Genomic DNA, 17,358 nt, shown 5'->3' with positions numbered 1-17,358 from the left:
TTCTCATGTAATATGCTTGCTAAGCTAAGTTCTGAAATGATTGTTGAGGTCTTTTGAATGGATAAGTCATGAAGCGTTTAATGGACAAACTTTGCAGGTTCAAATATCTGAGCTGGATGAGTTTGCACAGACAGCCTTTGAAGGGTTTAAGACTTTAAACCGCATCCAAAGTCGGATTTACCAAACAGCATACCACAGCAATGAGAACATCCTTGTAAACTTTTCTATAACAATTCTCAAATACCTTTGGTTTTTGTCAACTGTAAAATTAATTGTGTTTTCCTTTTGAACCTTTATGGTAATGTCTTCAAAACTTGGGTCTAATTTTATTTGCTGTCCTATCTGATCTTAGGTATGTGCACCTACAGGTGCTGGAAAGACAAATATTGCTATGATAACGGTTCTACGTGAAGTAAGTCTGCAAGATACTGTGTGGTGTGCATTTTATCTTCTTGATTTTCAACCTGGTGCTTGAATATTATGGTTCTAAACGAAGTTGCAGTGACAAGTTCTCAATTGTCTTATACTTTCCTACACCTATTGCCTCTTTAAATGGTTCTAAACAAAGTTGCAGTGACAAGTTCTCTACTTTTCTACACCTATTGGCTCTTTAGAGTTACTATTCCTGTTTGAGGATGTTTCAATGCACTTATGCAATTTAACCATCCTAGATAAGAAAATGTCTAGATATCATGTTGTGACAGAATAGAATTCTCCAGAACTATGCATCATTGTAGACTTAGGTTCTCTGCTATTATCTGATAGCCTCTTTTTGATTTCTGAGCACAATTAAGCTATATTGGTATATACAGATGGATGTTTCTCCTTTTTACTAGCAAAGAGCTGCATCAGGAATTTGTGTTTCTTCCTTTCTGGACAAAAAGACCCTAAAATGGCAAATGGGTTACAGAAGGGTGGGACTGGAAATTGAGGTGTAGATGAAATAGAAGTGAATGGAATTTAAAAAAAAAGGAAATTAAAAATGAGATGGTGATGCTTGAAATGATGATGCAGCAACTTCAGATTGACTTTGAGAAACAAAACTTGAAGGGAAAAAGGGAGGAGGAGAACTCAAGAAGGGATTATTGATTTATTCTCATACACACACTTCTTCTTGTGTTTATATACAAAAACCGGTCCTCTTTAGGACTTAGATTTGAATGAACATTTTGAAGATGTCCTTTCTTCTTTATAATTATTACAAAAATCTTGCTCGGAGGTAGAAGCAATATGACCTGATACAGAAGTAAAAGTGGGCATACTTGACACAAGATTAGATGGAGGTGAAAAAAGGGTAGGCTTGTACTTATGCTGATATCTCCAATAGGATGGCCAGTCCCTAGTGGAGGTTCCATTCTTTTAGCAAAACCAATAGATCTGTGCATTGAACCTAAAGGGGAATAATCAATATTACCTTTGAGTTGTTGTTGGGCTCAATACATGAGGATTAGGTCAAACTCAGCCTGTGAAATCTTGTATGGTCTGTAGATTTTATGGTGGCTCGATCTCTCTCCACCAGTGTCGGAACCTCGTAGAGCAAGCTGTGAAGCCCACTCTTGCTCAGTTCTCAACATAGGCTGCTCTAGAGACTGAAGTGGTGAAGAAGTGTTCGAAGTCATCTATCCTTTGAGATCTTGTTTTTGATGTTGAGGTTGTCAGAGTGCAGCGATACGGAAGCAAAGGACAAAGACTGAGAGAGAGTGAACACAAAGAGGAGAGAGAGAGAGAAAAGGAGACTGTAAACGCAAAAATCTGCTGTGTAATATGCTTTATAAGAGTGCAGAAATACACAAGGGGACAGCGGAAATATCTGCGTATGGAAGTTACCGACTGCAGTAAACTGTCCGACTGCAGGTGCTGATGTGGCATTTGCTAACGTGGCACTGCCATACTCACTGTCTAGGAAATGACTGGCTAACACCCCCTCTCACATCTTGGACGTGTCAAAAGATTGAGGGATTTGGAATGCTGCCGAAGAAGAGCTTGGGGAAGCGCCTTCGTAAACAAATCTGCAAGATTATCCTCCATCTTGCAATACTCCACATCAATGGTCTCATCCAGAAGCTTCTCCCGAATGAAGTGATACTGGATCTCAATGTGCTTCATCCGGACATGAAATACAGGATTCTGTACCAAGGCAATGCAACTCTCATTGTTGCACCGCAGAAGAGTAGGACGAGGCTGGGGGCAGCCAAGCTCCTCCAACAATCTCCAAAGCCTCATAACTTCACATGTGGTGGAAGACGCAGTTCGATACTCCGCCTCAGTAGAAGAAAGGGCTACCGTGGGCTGCTTCTTGCTACTCCAAGAGAGAACACCTGTACCCAAGCTAAAACAGTAGCCTGTAGTAGACCGTCGGTGGTCCACATCGCTAGCCCAATCCGAGTTACTCCAACTTGCAAGAACAAGATCAGAAGCATTTGCACCTGCGGGATAATAAATCCGTCAGTCAGAGGTCCCCCTCAAATACCGAAGAATCCTCAGGGCATCTTGCCAATACACCTGTTTGGGTTCAGTCATGAACCCTACCAAAAAACCCACAGCAAAACAAAGATCAACACGAGTATTGAGAAGCCAAATCAAGGATCCAATCAACTGACGGTAGCGTGAAGCATCCATCACGGGAGAATCTGAGTGTGAAGTGGCCTTCCAGTTCGGATCCATAGGAGTAGTAATGGGCCGACAAGTCTCCATCTCAAAAGTCACCAAGAGCTCCTGAATGTACCTCTACGGAGAGATGAAAATCCCCCTCTGAGATTGATAAATCTCGTGACTGAAGAAGAAATGAAGAAGCCCCAAATCCGTCATCTCGAATGTTTGATGTAAAGCTCTCTTGGTCTCTCGGACCTTTTGTACATGATCCCCTGTCAGAATCAAATCATCAACATATAACACAAACAACACATGATCAACCTCGGAAGTGTGCACATAAAGCTGCTGATCGGCCTTGGAGTGTCGATATCCCAACTTCAACTGGAGAAACGAGTCAATCTTCTCGTTCCATGCACGTGGAGCCTGCTTGAGGCCATACAAGGCCTTCTTCAACCTGTAAACTTTCCCATCGGAGGATCCAAAGCCAAGAGGCTGCTCAACATAGATTTCCTCCTGCAAGTCACCATTTAGAAAGGCCGACTTCAGATCCAATTGATAGACAGGCCATCTCTGTTGGGTATCTCACATGCCTTACTTACGCCTACGCTCATATGGGAGTGTGCGGGTGATCACTAGGACACTGGGGCACTTTTTACTCTCGGTAGGAGAGGTTTTTTCCCCCAGATTATGTGTACTATTTTGTATGTGCTTGTGGTGCACACTTACGGGCACTTACTGTGTTCGGGTGTGAACAGCCCCTTATAACTCTAAGGTATAAGGGTTATCATTTGTACTTTCAGATAACACTCTATTCAGTACTATTGCATTGGGTGTCGTGCTCAACTCTGTCTCTCACTCTCACACTGTCTACTGCACTTCAGCTGCACCTCGATCCTCTCCCATCTGACATTTGGTATCAGAGCTGGTCAGCAGCTCTGTTCGGTTCCCGAGGACTTGCGTCAGCACTGACAGCTCGTCAGTACCTGTCTGGTACAGCACGTGCAGCCTGTACCTTCGTCAGCAGCCACGTCACTTGCAGCTAAGTCCTGCCCGTCAACAGTCGTCCACATCTGCAGACGTCTTCAGTCCAGGCGCAGCCTTCTCTGCCCAGCGCGCTGGTTGCAGATGCCCCCAGCGCCACCTGCCCAGCGTGCCACCTGTCCTGCACAACGTGCCGCCAGTTCTGCACAGCGCGCCATCTGCCCAGCACGCGCGCTGTTCGTCAACGCAGTCTTCGACAGTCCTGCCCGCCGTTTTTGACCACGTGCAGCCCGCCTGCCCATCGCGACTGGTCAGCCCGTCTGACGACCTGCTCCCGCCTGCCCGCCTGCCTTTGTCACGTCAGCAGCTCGCGACGTGCTGCACGCCCAGGTAAAATTTTCAAAATTATTGTCATTCCAGCCCAGAATAAAATTCTGGAAGCGGCGGTTCACACGCGGTTGGCACAGATTTACTGGAAAAGTAAATTTCATGCAAATTTCTGACTGAATGGTCAGAAAATTTTGGGGCTTTTGTGTATTTGGAGGACAGATGCATTTAAATTGCTGATACAGTCACAGACCGACTGTTTTTGACAGAGATTTTGGCAAAATTTTGGGGATTTATTCATAACAGTGTTGCACTGCACTGTTTGCACATTGGGAAACGTGCTGTGTCTGTCTGTGACACATTGAATGCACATTTTGGGGCTTTTGTAACAGACATTTGTGACAGAAATTTTGGGCAGAAAATTTTGGGGCTTTTGATGTTTTAGTGCTGCTGAGCACTAATTGCACCTTGGAAAGCGTGCATCAGTGACAGTTTTTGTGACAGAGTACCCTTTGCACATTAATTGCAGACTTGTGTTTGCTGCAATTTCTGGAAATTTGCAGATTTCCAGCTCGTACTGCATTGACATTGCTCTATTGCCTTTTGGGAAATAATGGCAAATCAGGGAGGAGATGTATTCACCTATGTGTCCAAAGAAGACCGATTGGATGGGAACAATTATTCCCTTTGGTCTTTCATGATGAAGAATGTATTAGTGGCAAAAAATTTGTGGGATTATGTCAGTGGAGAGGAAGCACGACCGGGAGTTGTGGCTCCCGCTACTCCTCCTCCAGGAGGACGTGCAAGAGGGCAACCTCAGCCCCCTCCACCTCACCCCGCTCAGCCACTTCCCCCAAGAATTGCAGCTCAGAAAACTTGGGATACAGGGGATGCACAGGCTATGTTGCTGATTGCATTGGCAGTTCAGCGTTCTATCATTCCTCATATTCGTTCAGCAGCTTCTTCACAAGAAGCTTGGTTGATATTGGAGCAGATGTTTGCAGGAAAGAATGAGACTCGCATCTCTTTCTTGAAGAAAGAGCTAGAGACTCTAAAGATGAATGAGGGTGATTCTATGCAGGATCATCTCAACAAAATTCAGGACTTGCGGGAGCAACTCATGAATGTGGATGAGTACTACTCAGATGCGCAGCTGATTTCTACGACATTGAATTCACTGCCTCCCTCTTACTTGGCTTTTCATACTGCCTTGAATCTCACTATGAGGATTTCGAAAGAGCCCATCACTTTCATTCAGCTTGTCAGTTTGCTTCTAGAGGAGGAACAAACTAGACGGAACAGTGGTGTGGATGGTATAGCCTATGAGCAGGCTTTTATGTCAAGGCAAAAGGGTAAAAACAGCCAAGGGAAAAATGCTTCGCAGAGTTCTGGTAGTAGTAACACTTCACAGACAAGTCAGAAACAGGGGGGCACGCAAGCCAAGAAAGGAAAATGCCATTACTGCAAGAAGCCTGGCCACTACATCACTGAGTGCAGGAAGCGCATCGCCAAAGAGAAGAAGAAGGAGTCAGGGATGTCTGTTTCTGCAGCTCCTTCCACTGCTAGTGAGTCCGCGTCCTTTATTGCAGACAGGGACTATTGTTTTTACACTTGCAGTTATGATGTCTCTTGGGCTGATAAAGCATTTAGCTCTACAGAGGATGCTGACACTTGGTTCTTTGACAGTGGTGCTTCACGGCATATCACATCTCGTAGAGATTTGTTTGCTTCTCTTGGTGCACCTCCCGTTGGGAAGTCTGTTCAGTGTGCTAATAATGCATCATACCCTGTTCGTGGTATTGGGGAGATTCAGCTTACAGCCATTGATGGCTCTATTCTCCGCCTACAGGATGCTTTGTATGTGCCTGGCATTAAGAAGAATCTGCTTTCCATTTCTTCTATGGCACGTTGTGGTTTGCAGGTCACCTTTGATGATGACCGTTGCATGGTCCGTGACAAGGAACACATGACATTGGTCTTGACAGGTTCTTTGTGTCATGGGTTATATGAGTTGGATGCTCTTTCGGTAGATCAGTCTGCATATTTGACATCCACTCTTACTCCTGCTATGTTAGAGGCAGAGTTATGGCATGCTCGTTTGGGGCATGTAAACTATGGCAGCTTGATGCTATTACAGCGTACTCAGATGTTGGATGGATTACCTCTCTTGGAGAGACCTCCTGAGCATTTATGCGAGGGTTGCATTTTGGGGAAAATGCATCGTTTCTCTTTTCCCCGTGATGTTGCTTTTAGAGCAACAGCCAGATTGCAGCTTGTGCATTCGGATGTTTGTGGGCCCATGCAGACACAGTCATTGGGTGGTTGTTACTATTTTGTAACATTTATTGATGACTTTACACGCTTGTGCTGGGTCTACTGCTTGAAAAAGAAGTCAGAAGTGTATGATGCATTTTTGGCTTTCAGTGCACTTGTGGAAACTCAGTCTGGTTGCAAGATTAAGACTCTCCGTTCGGACCGAGGGGGGGAATACATGTCCTCTATGCTGAATTCTTATTTGCAGCAGAAGGGCATTATCCATCAGTACACTACTGCATATACTCCACAGCAGAATGGGGTAGCAGAGAGGAGAAATCGGTCACTCATGGAGATGGCCTGATGTATGCTGAAGGCAAAGAGTTTGCCTCATAGTTTTTGGATGGAAGCCGTCATGTGCGCTTGCCACATTTTGAACAGATGCCCTACCAAGGCCTTGAAAACCGTCACACCTTTTGAGGCTTGGCACAGCCGCAAACCTTCTGTTGGCCACTTCCGTACTTTTGGGTGTCTTGCATATGCCCATATTCCACAGGTACTTCGAAAGAAGTTGGACAACAAGGCTGTAAAATGCATCTTTATGGGATATAGCAGCGAAAGCAAAGGCTACAGACTCTATGATCCCGTGACCAAGAAGGTTTTTGTCAGCAAGGATGTTGTATTTGATGAAAAATCAGAATTATCCTTGGCTGGTTTTGATACATATCAGGCTGCCCGTGATGTCTTTGAAGGGCTGCTGCCCATCACATTTGGTGATTCAGCTGGTACTTCAGCAAATGAACCTAATGTTCAGCCAGCTGCTCCTATGGAACATGCAGTAAATCAGCACATTGCTGAAACTGAAATTCAGCAGGAACTTGTACACAGTCAGGAAGCAAGACAGGTGCCTAGATGGTACACGCAGACTATGAGAGATAGTCATTTGGAAACACCCTTGGCTGGTCGTACTCGAAGGCAAACTCGACTGCATGATTCAGCACATTCCATGGAGTTGGTTATGGCAGCATGTACTCATGATAATGAGGAGCCTGAATGTTTTGAGGATGCACGACATAGTGTGCATTGGATGGCAGCCATGCAAGCTGAATTGGATTCTATTCATAAGAATCATACTTGGGATTTGGTGTCTTTGCCAGTTGGCAAGCGTGCCATTGGTACGAAATGGGTCTACAAATTGAAAAGGAATGCAGATGGATCCATAGATAAGTACAAGGCTTGGATATAAAGACTGCATTCTTACATGGGGAACTTCAGGAAGAAGTGTATGTACAGCAGCCCATTGGTTTTGCAGTTGAAGGCTCAGAAAATTTAGTATGCAAGCTGAAAAAAGCTCTATATGGTTTGAAACAAGCTCCACGAGCTTGGTACGCAAAGATAGATGCCTTCTTGCTTAGTCAGGGGTTTGTAAACAGCCCATCTGAGTCTACCCTTTATGTACATAAAGAGGGGGGATCCATGCTGATTTTGTGTCTATATGTAGACGACCTTTTGCTCACTGGAACACGTGCTGATCAGATTTCAGCATTCAAAAATAATTTACAGCAAACTTTTGACATGTCTGACTTGGGTATTTTGCACTATTACTTGGGCATCCAGTTTGTACATGATGCTAGAGGCATTGGATTATGTCAGTCAAGGTACATTGGGCAACTTCTTGAGAAGTTTGGCTTACAGGATTGCAAGCCAGTTTGTACACCCATGGAACCTGGGCTCAAACTGTCATTACATGATGATAGTGATTTGTTTGATATCCATACTTATGCTCCAGCAGTGGGATGTCTCATCTATCTATGCCACACTCGGCCAGACATACAGTTTGCCGTTTCAGTTTTGAGCAGGTACATGCATCAGCCTCGTATGTCGCATTGGCAAGCTGTGAAGCGTGTGTTTCTTTACTTGCAGGGTACTAGAGCTCTTGGATTGCTTTATGCCAAGGGGGGACCACTGCAGTTACATGCTTACAGTGACTCTGATTGGGCTGGTGATTTTGATACTCGTCACTCCACTAGTGGCAATTGTTTCTTTCTTGGCTCGTCATGCATTTCTTGGCTTAGCAAGAAACAATCCACTGTTGCCACGTCGTCATGTGAAGCTGAGTACAAGGCAGCTTTCACTACTGCAGTTGAGTGCGTATGGCTTAGACGCTTACTTGCTGATTTGGATGTATCTGTTACGGAGCCTACTTCTTTATATACTGACAGTCAGAGTGCCATTGCAGTGGCACGGAACCCTGTGTTTCATGCTCGCACGAAACACATAGAGATTCACTACCACTTTGTCAGAGAGAGGCTACATGCAGGTGATATCAGCCTTGTCTACTGTCCTACCACCAGCAATGTGGCAGACATCTTCACCAAAGCTCTTCCACGAGACAAATTTGAAGCATTTCGCGATGCTTTGAATTTGACGCCCTTTGGTGGCGGATGATCCTTGTACACTTGATCACTCTTCACTCCAGGGGGGTTTGTTGGGTATCTCACACGCCTTACTTACGCCTACGCTCATATGGGAGTGTGCGGGTGATCACTAGGACACTGGGGCACTTTTTACTCTCGGTAGGAGAGGTTTTTTCCCCCAGATTATGTGTACTATTTTGTATGTGCTTGTGGTGCACACTTACGGGCACTTACTGTGTTCGGGTGTGAACAGCCCCTTATAACTCTAAGGTATAAGGGTTATCATTTGTACTTTCAGATAACACTCTATTCAGTACTATTGCATTGGGTGTCGTGCTCAACTCTGTCTCTCACTCTCACACTGTCTACTGCACTTCAGCTGCACCTCGATCCTCTCCCATCTGACAATCTCCTATGGCCAGCCAAGGCAAGAACAGCTCGCAAGAACAACTCGAATAGTCGCCATACGAGCAGTGGGGCAAAAGTATCATGGAAATCAATGCCTTGGCACCACTGGGCAAAACCTTTAGCAACAAGGGAAGCCTTGTGCTTGTGCAAAGAACCATTGCTAAGGTACTTGGTCTTGAAGACCCACTTGACACCAATCACCTTCTTGTGAGAGGGACGAGGCACAAGAGACCAAATGCCATTTCTCTCAATAGCCTCCAACTCGGCTTCCATGGCCTTCCGCCAATGATTAGATTGCAAAGCCTCCTTTATTGAAGTGGACTCATGATCTTGCATAACACGGGTCATCAAACAATAGTTGGAGTGAACAAGCACCGAAAAATGTATCTGGGTCCTTTGTGACCTCCGCGGTCCATCCTGCGGTTCCCACTTCTCAAGGACCCCCTCGATTCCCGAATCTCGGAGTGTGTCACGGGTCCAACGAGGAGGAGGACGAACCTCTCCCCGTCGCTCTCCATCTGCTGAAGACTCAAGAACATCCACCAGCGAAATCTCCTCGGGGGTTGCCGGTGGAAGAGAAGACTCTGAATCAGAAGAAGAATCTTTATCAAGAGGGTCTGGCTCCAAAGGAGCTGTCGCGGAAGCCCAACTCTCCCCTGGATCTCCAAGGACGGGAAGCTCCTCACCTCTCTCTGTGGCCGGAACTGCCACGAACTGCACATCTCGGCTCATGTAGACATCCTACTTGATGGGATCAAACAAACGATAACCTTGGGACTGGGAGCTATAGCCAACAAAAACTTGTCGTTGGGGAGCCGCCTCGAACTTATCACGTTGCGTCTTCGAAATGTGCACATAAGCGTTACACCCAAAGATCTTGAAATAATGGACATCAGGCTTAGTCCCGAAGTAAGCCTCAAAAGGTGTCATCCTGTCAATGGCCGAAGTGGGATATCAATTGAGGATGTGAACTGCGGTAGCCATTGCCTCGGCCCACAGAAACTGAGGTGTTTGTTGGTGCTCCATCATGGTGCGTGCCATCTCGATCATGCTTCGGTTCTTGCATTCCAAAATGCCATTCTCTTGGGAAGTGTTGGTGTTAGCAAACACTTGGTGAATATCCCTATCTGCACAAAAACGAGCGAACTCATTAGACATAAATTTATCTCCCTTGTTTGAACGCAAGGTCTTCAGTTGCCGGCCAGAATGGTTCTTCTCAAAGAGAAGCCAATCCTTGAAGTGAGAGAAAGCATCCGACTTCAAAGTCAAGAAATAGACCCAAGTCATCCTGCTGTAGTCATCTACGATCAACATGAAGTACAAGCTCCCCTTCAGGGACTGGGTCGTCATGGGGCCATAAAGATCCGTAGATACAAGCTCCATGGGTGAAGTAGACCGCCTAGAAGCTTTGTTGGGAATCGCATCCCGATGCAGTTTCCCACGAATGTAGGAGACACATGGCTGATGGCTCACCACTATGTCCGGCGATCCTTGGACAAACGACCCTCGCGATACCTTTCGAAGGTACTCGTAGTTCAGGTGGCCAAACCGAGCATGCCAGAGCTCGGACTATGCCTAAGAAGTAAGAAGAAGAGAAGTAAGAGCTGAAGAAGACTTCAATTTGTAGACGCCATTCTCCTCATACCTGTCAGAAGTGGAGCAGCGGTGGAAGCATGAACATGTGCTGAAATAAACTGCTGAAACACAAGACAAAAAGAGAAAAAGAAAAGAACACGATACAGATGAGAACTCAGATGTATGCACGGGAAATGGAATCCATATATCTGAACACGAGACAGTCGCATACAACAGTGAGTCACTGGCTGCGTGGACACTGGCACTGGCTCCTCTCTCCACAGAGTCTGCAGATGGTGAAGATGATGTGTCTAACTGAGGAGGAGCCACTGAGTATAAATAGGCTGAAAAAGTGGGGAGCAATAATGCTGGTCGGACAGCATTAATGTTGGCCGACTGGTGCATAAAAATGCCCCAATGGCATAAAATGCCACACCAGAAAAATACCTAAAATACCTAATAAAAAATGCCCAGCCCAGATCAAGCTCAGACTCACACATGAGCTGACAAATACTCTGCTAACACCCTCTCTCAGATCATGAGTGATCTGATACAATACAATAGTACAATGAAAAGGGATCAGAAACTATACAACATAGAACCACCAAGTAGAACCATGGATACCCAAGTAGTGGGTGATCAAGCCACCACCAAGGTGCCTCGGAGAGAACCTGATGTCGATGTCGATCGTACCAAACACCTGAAAATAGAGAAGATCATAGAATGCCTCTGTGTCCATCATCAATGTCTCGCAGTAGCATACAAGACCATCCTGTCAAAAATGCCCCTGAACATAGGTGACCATGGATTCCCTGCCTTTGGCCCAGACCACCAAAGTGTCCCCTCATGTGAGCTCCAGACGAAAGCCTCCCGCTCTCTGTCAGATAACCAGCTCAGCATGAACCTGGATGTCAATCCCAGCTCCAGGATTTGATTCCGCCAGACTGAAGTCGATGCGTCAGGAACGTCCCTCTCTGGAACCTGTGCACCTGTATAAAAGTATAGATGAGGCGCGGCTGCCCCATCTGAACACCCGCTCACACTCCCTCTCTGGCACAAGAGAGTCGTGAGGGATGACCTCATCACCACCACTAGAAAGCAGCCGAGGAAGGGGCCACCAAGCCCTTCCCACGATCCGAAGAAGAGGATCCCTTCCGCGCCTTGGACTTCACCTTGGTCAGAGGATCGGAGTCGGAGTCTGATGAAGGAGAGGACTCATCGGTAGAGTCAACATCCCGCTTCGTCTTCTGCTCCTTCCTGGAAGCCGCTAACTTCTTGCAGTCCTTCCGCAAATGTCCCTTCTTGCCACAGTGGTAACACTGGGCCTTCGACTTCTTCTTCCCGTCACCCCTCTCTAAAGCTACATAAGCCTCACCTCCATAATGTGCCGGAAGCCGCCCCTGTAATCTCAAGGATGCCTCATGCTCAAGAAGCATCGAGGTCATATGTGTAAAACTGACAGGAGTCGATGATGTCTGCGCCCGCAAAGCATTGGCCACTCCATCAAACTGTGGGGGAAGCTTGTAGAGGACCGTCCCGACAAGATGCACCTCGGGAAGAGCAGATTGCATGTGCCGAAGCTGGTCCTGTACCTGCGTAACACAAAGAAGAAAAGACTGAATAGTATCTTTCACCTCAAACTTCATCTGCTGGAGCTGGCCATAAAGTGTGACGGCCCGCATAGTGGAAGGTGCCTCGTACATCTGTTGCAACTTCTGCCATACTTGAGGAGATGTCCTATAGGAGGTAACCGCCGGTAAGACCGCTTTAGAAATACACCGAAGCAACACCGAGTAAGCACGGGCATCGTCGGAGTTCCATGTGAGCACCGCTTCCTCATGGTTGTCCTCATCAAAGTCTTCAAGAAGAGGAAAAGGACGGAGAGGTCGAGGATTAGCTCCACAAACGATGTACCATAACCGCTTCTGCACAAACCAAGCTTTCATGACAGCACTCCATGTGAGATAATCAGGTCCATGTAACTTATCATCAGTGGAAGTGCACGGAGGAGCCATATGGAGAGGATAAGAAGGGAAGTAGAGAAGAGATGGAATTTAGAGAGGAAACACAGCCAAAACACAAGCACAGACTACAGAAAATGAGAGTTCACATGCAATAGAACCCAAAATCTGATCAATAGAAGACAAAATCTGCTGCAGAAAGTCAAAAAATCAGTCAAAAACTGCCAAAAACAGAGAAAACGGCCTGAAGTAACAGTCACTCAGCCACGAGAGATGCTGAATCAGCAAAACGCAGGCTGTAAACTGGAGAAAAATAGGTAGAAAACTGTCGCCAACAGTTGCAGATGAAAAACGCAGGCAGCAGATGGTGCCATAGGCAGCAGAGGGTGCGGAGGCAGCAGGCGATGGCAAAACTGCAAAAAACGCAGGCTGAAAACAGCCCCAAAACAGGTCGCCTGGCTGGGACAGCAGTCGTCTGATCAGCAAGGGTACAAAACAGTCCTGAAATCAGCAATAAAACACAGCAGAAACACAAATCCTGAAAACTGATACCATGTCAGAAGTGGAGCAGCGGTGGAAGCATGAACATGTGCTGAAATAAACTGTTGAAACACAAGACAAAAAGAGAAAAAGAAAAGAACACGATACAGATGAGAACTCAGATGTATGCACGGGAAATGGAATCCATATATCTGAACACGAGACAGTCGCATACAACAGTGAGTCACTGGCTGCGTGGGCACTGGCACTGGCTCCTCTCTCCACAGAGTCTGCAGATGGTGAAGATGATGTGTCTAACTGAGGAGGAGCCACTGAGTATAAATAGGCTGAAAAAGTGGGGAGCAATAATGCTGGTCGGACAGCATTAATGTTGGCCGACTGGTGCATAAAAATGCCCCAATGGCATAAAATGCCACACCAGAAAAATACCTAAAATACCTAATAAAAAATGCCCAGCCCAGATCAAGCTCAGACTCACACATGAGCTGACAAATACTCTGCTAACAATACCCTGCAGAGAGAACCTTCCTCGATCCATGATCAAGGACTTGAACAGTATCACTGTCAAACTCCACCAAGAGGCCAAGAGCACAAATCTTATGGACGGAAAGTAAATGATACCCCAAACCGGGCACATGCAATACCTCAGAGGTGTGGGTACCACCACGTCCATCTGGAATAGGTTGCATCTCACCCTGCGCAGCAATAGACACAGAAGAGCTGTCTCCGATGAGAATCTGTCCACGCGAAGGTTGCAAATGGGCAACACCAACGGGAGAAGGAGTCATGTGTCGAGAGGCACCATTGTCCATGATCCATTCACGAGCCTGGGGAGCTGTCATTGCAGCATCAGAAGTCTTCGGTGTTTTCCACGATCCATTCACGAGCCTGGGGAGCTGTCATCGCAGCATCAGAAGTCTTCGGTGTAGAGTCCTCAATGACTGCTAAGTATAGAAAAGCAGCTGATAAGGGTGCAGCCACCTGCTCTAGAATCCTTTGTGTCGTTTTTCTTGGTATCCTTCTTGTCTTTGTCGGGGCAATCCTTCTTCCAGTGGACTGGTCTTTCCACAAATATGGCAAGTCGATTCCTTCTCCTTGTCCTTCTTGGATTTGCTATCCTCCTTCTTCTTCTTTTGGTTCTCCCCTTCTTCTGAGAGGCTTGACCAACCAATGCCTTCGATTTGGAAGCATTTTGTCCCTTTAATTGTTACTCCTGACCCAAGACCATAGGAACCAACTCTTCCCACCGAAGAGTCGACTCCTGCCGTGATGCAATAAGAGCAGAATAAAAAGTACCGAATCCTGGCGGCATCTGGGATAGTAAAGTGATCGCCATGTCTTGGGAGGAAATAGCCTTCTCCGCATTTTGAACCTGCATCTGAAGCTGTTGAAGCTTGTTGATGTGTTCTCGAAGCGAAGAAGACTTATTCACAGAAAAGGTCCGCATTTGCACCTCCAAAGAAACCCTCTTTATCAGGGTCATCTGATCATACATCTGATCGAGCTCCAGCCATATCTCTCGAGCGATCGTCAAGTGCTCGATGTGAGCTATCACGACTATAGTGCAAGACATAAACAGAAAAGATCGAATCCTGGCATTCAGTTTGTCCCAATGAGACTCGGCCTTGGTCCATTCCGCACGAGCATTGGAAGAGAGTTTGGACTCATCTCTCACTGAGGGCTTGCTAATCTCCTCCATAACCAGTTCTACCAAATCATAAGACTGCAAAATGGCCAACATCATCACCCGCTAGATGCGGTAATTGTCACTATCAAGCTTTTGATCTGATGGAAGAGCTGGTAGGACAGGCACCTTCTTGTCCATGATCGCCTGGAACTTCAAATCAGTCTATGTAGACATGTTAAATTGCAATACTTGCACAAACACAAAATCAACCCCCTCTAACTGTGAAAATGCAGCCTTCTAGGGCTGGTTCCTCTGCTGCCCAAACCTTCTTCACTCGTCGAAGGCGATGAAAAGGTAAAATCTGCAATGGAAGGCCTCAAACGCAGTGTTTCTCCCCTTTGAACAGCAATAACCTGCAACAAATTCACCGATTAGACTCCTTTCCCGCACGCCCACGCTCGCTTCAGCCTTGATCCGATGCGTAGTCAAGAGACAATACCACGATAGAAACACAAAGAGACGGACACAAACATAGAGGGCAAAACTCAAACCCTAAACGTAAAACTCAAAGACTCAAACCCTAAACTGAAAACTCAAAAGTCTAACACCAAAACTCAAACACAAATAGAAGAAGGGAGAGAAAGAACACAACTTTGAAGTGAATGAATGCTGTAAATGAATGTAATAGTGTACAGTGTGCTCAAGGGCAGAGCAATGTCGGTGTGTGATGTCCACCGAAAACGGATCCCAAGTCTGTGACCAGTGATCGGAGTATAGAAGTGCTGAATAGTGAATGGCAGCAGGCTGGTCACCAAAACGCAGCAGTCTGGAGGCTGGAAAGTGTTAAATGCAACAGTGTACCACCGATCGGAGGCTGGAAACTGTGCACAGTCTGTTGTAAACAGCAGGCTGAAACAGAGTTTGAGAGTTTCAGGGCCTGCAACGCTGAAAATGTAGGCTGAGTGACCTTGGAGATGATGGAAAATAGGCTGAAGAACAGTCTGGGACAGTTTGGAGCACTCGCTAGCAGCTGAGAGCTGTCGCCTACAGCAATGGATAGGCTGAAGATAATGTGGCTACAGTAGATGATGACTGGACAGCAGATGGAGGCGGGCTGCAGGCTGGAAACTGGGCACCAACAACAGCAGAGGGTGTGTGGGCTGGTGTAACCTCTGCTGTTGTATTTCCTCTTATACAAGACCACGATAGAAACACAAAGAGGAAATATGTTGTATAAGAGGAAATATCTGCGTATGTCTCCGGCTGCATTAAAGGTTTCCGATTAAAGGCCTTGGTTTCTTTAGAGAGTACCTAGCTCCAATACCACGTAAGAAATACTCAAACATAGAATGCAAGCACAGTTGTATGACAAAACACAGACTAATAAAAGAACTTAGTAGGGTTAGGGCAACTCAAGAGACAATGAACAATGGAAATGAATGAATAGTACAATGGAACAAACACACTATGCAAGGTGAACACCGAACCTTGAACTCTCGTGTCTTTGAAGGACCAAGGTAGTGGATATGAGTTGGAGAGTGTGATGTAATCTATATGGATCCTAAAATGCAGCAGAGCCTCTGAATGTGTACAGAAGGAGCGAAGGCAAATCTGGAGAGACTAGATCAGGCATAACTTGAGTAGGACAGCTTGAACAGTGGGCTGCAGCTGAAGAAGTGCCAGAGGGTGACCGGCAATTCTTCAGCGGCTGGTGACTGGCTGAAAACTGAAAACACAGCAATGTACTGTCTTGGTGATGATAGTGACTGGCTGAAAACTGAAAACACAGGCTGGAAGAGATCTAACAGCAGCAAACACAGATTGTGTACTGTCACCAGTTGTTTGTGGAGGGCTATTAACTGACCCTTGGTTGGTGGATAACAAACTTGAACCGAGATATCTGCTAGGAAGGTGTTTGGACAACAAAGAACAACGTGCGAACAATTTGCAAACAGGATTGGGGTTGAGTGGTGGGCAACTTGCTTATTTATAGATGAATGGATACTCCCAAGTTAGGGTTTGGCATGTGGGACATAGACACTCTCTAGGGAAGCGGTCGTTTCATGAATCTTGTGGTAAAAAGCATGTTTTGGGGCTGTAATAAAGAGCTAATTAGTATATAATGCATTTTAAAGCTCGATAGTGCAACGATGTTGGGGTTGCCTCCTATCCCATAACAATAATGCTCTGCGTCGTTGGAGCTCTAGCAAGAAAAGGCCCAAACATCTTTGGTCCTCATAGTCCATCACCCGTCTTAGTGGTCCAAAGCCCTTCTTAAAGAGGCAATGATAGCGGCCTCAGATATCATAGTATATAGTACATTTACAAATGTAGTGCTCCTCCGTCTTTGGCTCCCATCCACAAAGTTGGCACATCCTCTCATTGGCTGCAATATGGCTCCATCGACCTTTCTCAATCATCAGTTGATGTGATGAGGTGCGGATTTGACCAATAGCAACTCGGAGTCCATGAGAAAGTTGAGCATCCATATATCTAGGCCTCACTATGAAATTGTCATGAGAAAGCTGCAAGAAGTGACATTGGTACTGTGCCGTTTTCGTGCCTAATGGGAAAGGGGGACTTGGACCAAGTCCTTTCTGTCTCCACTTTAGTGATGTTTGCCCTGATCACACTATTCAACTCTGCATGACTGAGGCTTAAAATAGGGCAGTCAAGGCTGTAATCAAACGGTAAAAATGGAATCAAGGCTGTAATC

The 17,358-nt window shown here is 46.1% G+C and overlaps 1 protein-coding gene across 1 annotated transcript in view; it reads left to right on the top strand.

The window, feature by feature from the left end:
- The window catches only part of LOC148024637 (U5 small nuclear ribonucleoprotein helicase), a 276,793-nt gene that overhangs the window by 81,052 nt on the left and 178,383 nt on the right, over positions 1-17,358 (top strand). The window contains exons 9-10 of the mRNA XM_087694266.1: positions 98-214; positions 353-412. Coding sequence (XP_087550392.1) covers positions 98-214; positions 353-412 — 177 coding nt within the window. The remainder of the gene's footprint in view (positions 1-97; positions 215-352; positions 413-17,358) is intronic.

This window comes from Lygodium microphyllum, chromosome 15, assembly GCF_053477565.2.
Source record: "Lygodium microphyllum isolate KBCC chromosome 15, Lygodium_microphyllum_v1.1.10, whole genome shotgun sequence".
Lineage (NCBI taxonomy): Eukaryota > Viridiplantae > Streptophyta > Polypodiopsida > Schizaeales > Lygodiaceae > Lygodium > Lygodium microphyllum.
Note: the sequence above shows the minus strand (reverse complement) of the source record. Positions and strands in the feature narration are given on the sequence as shown.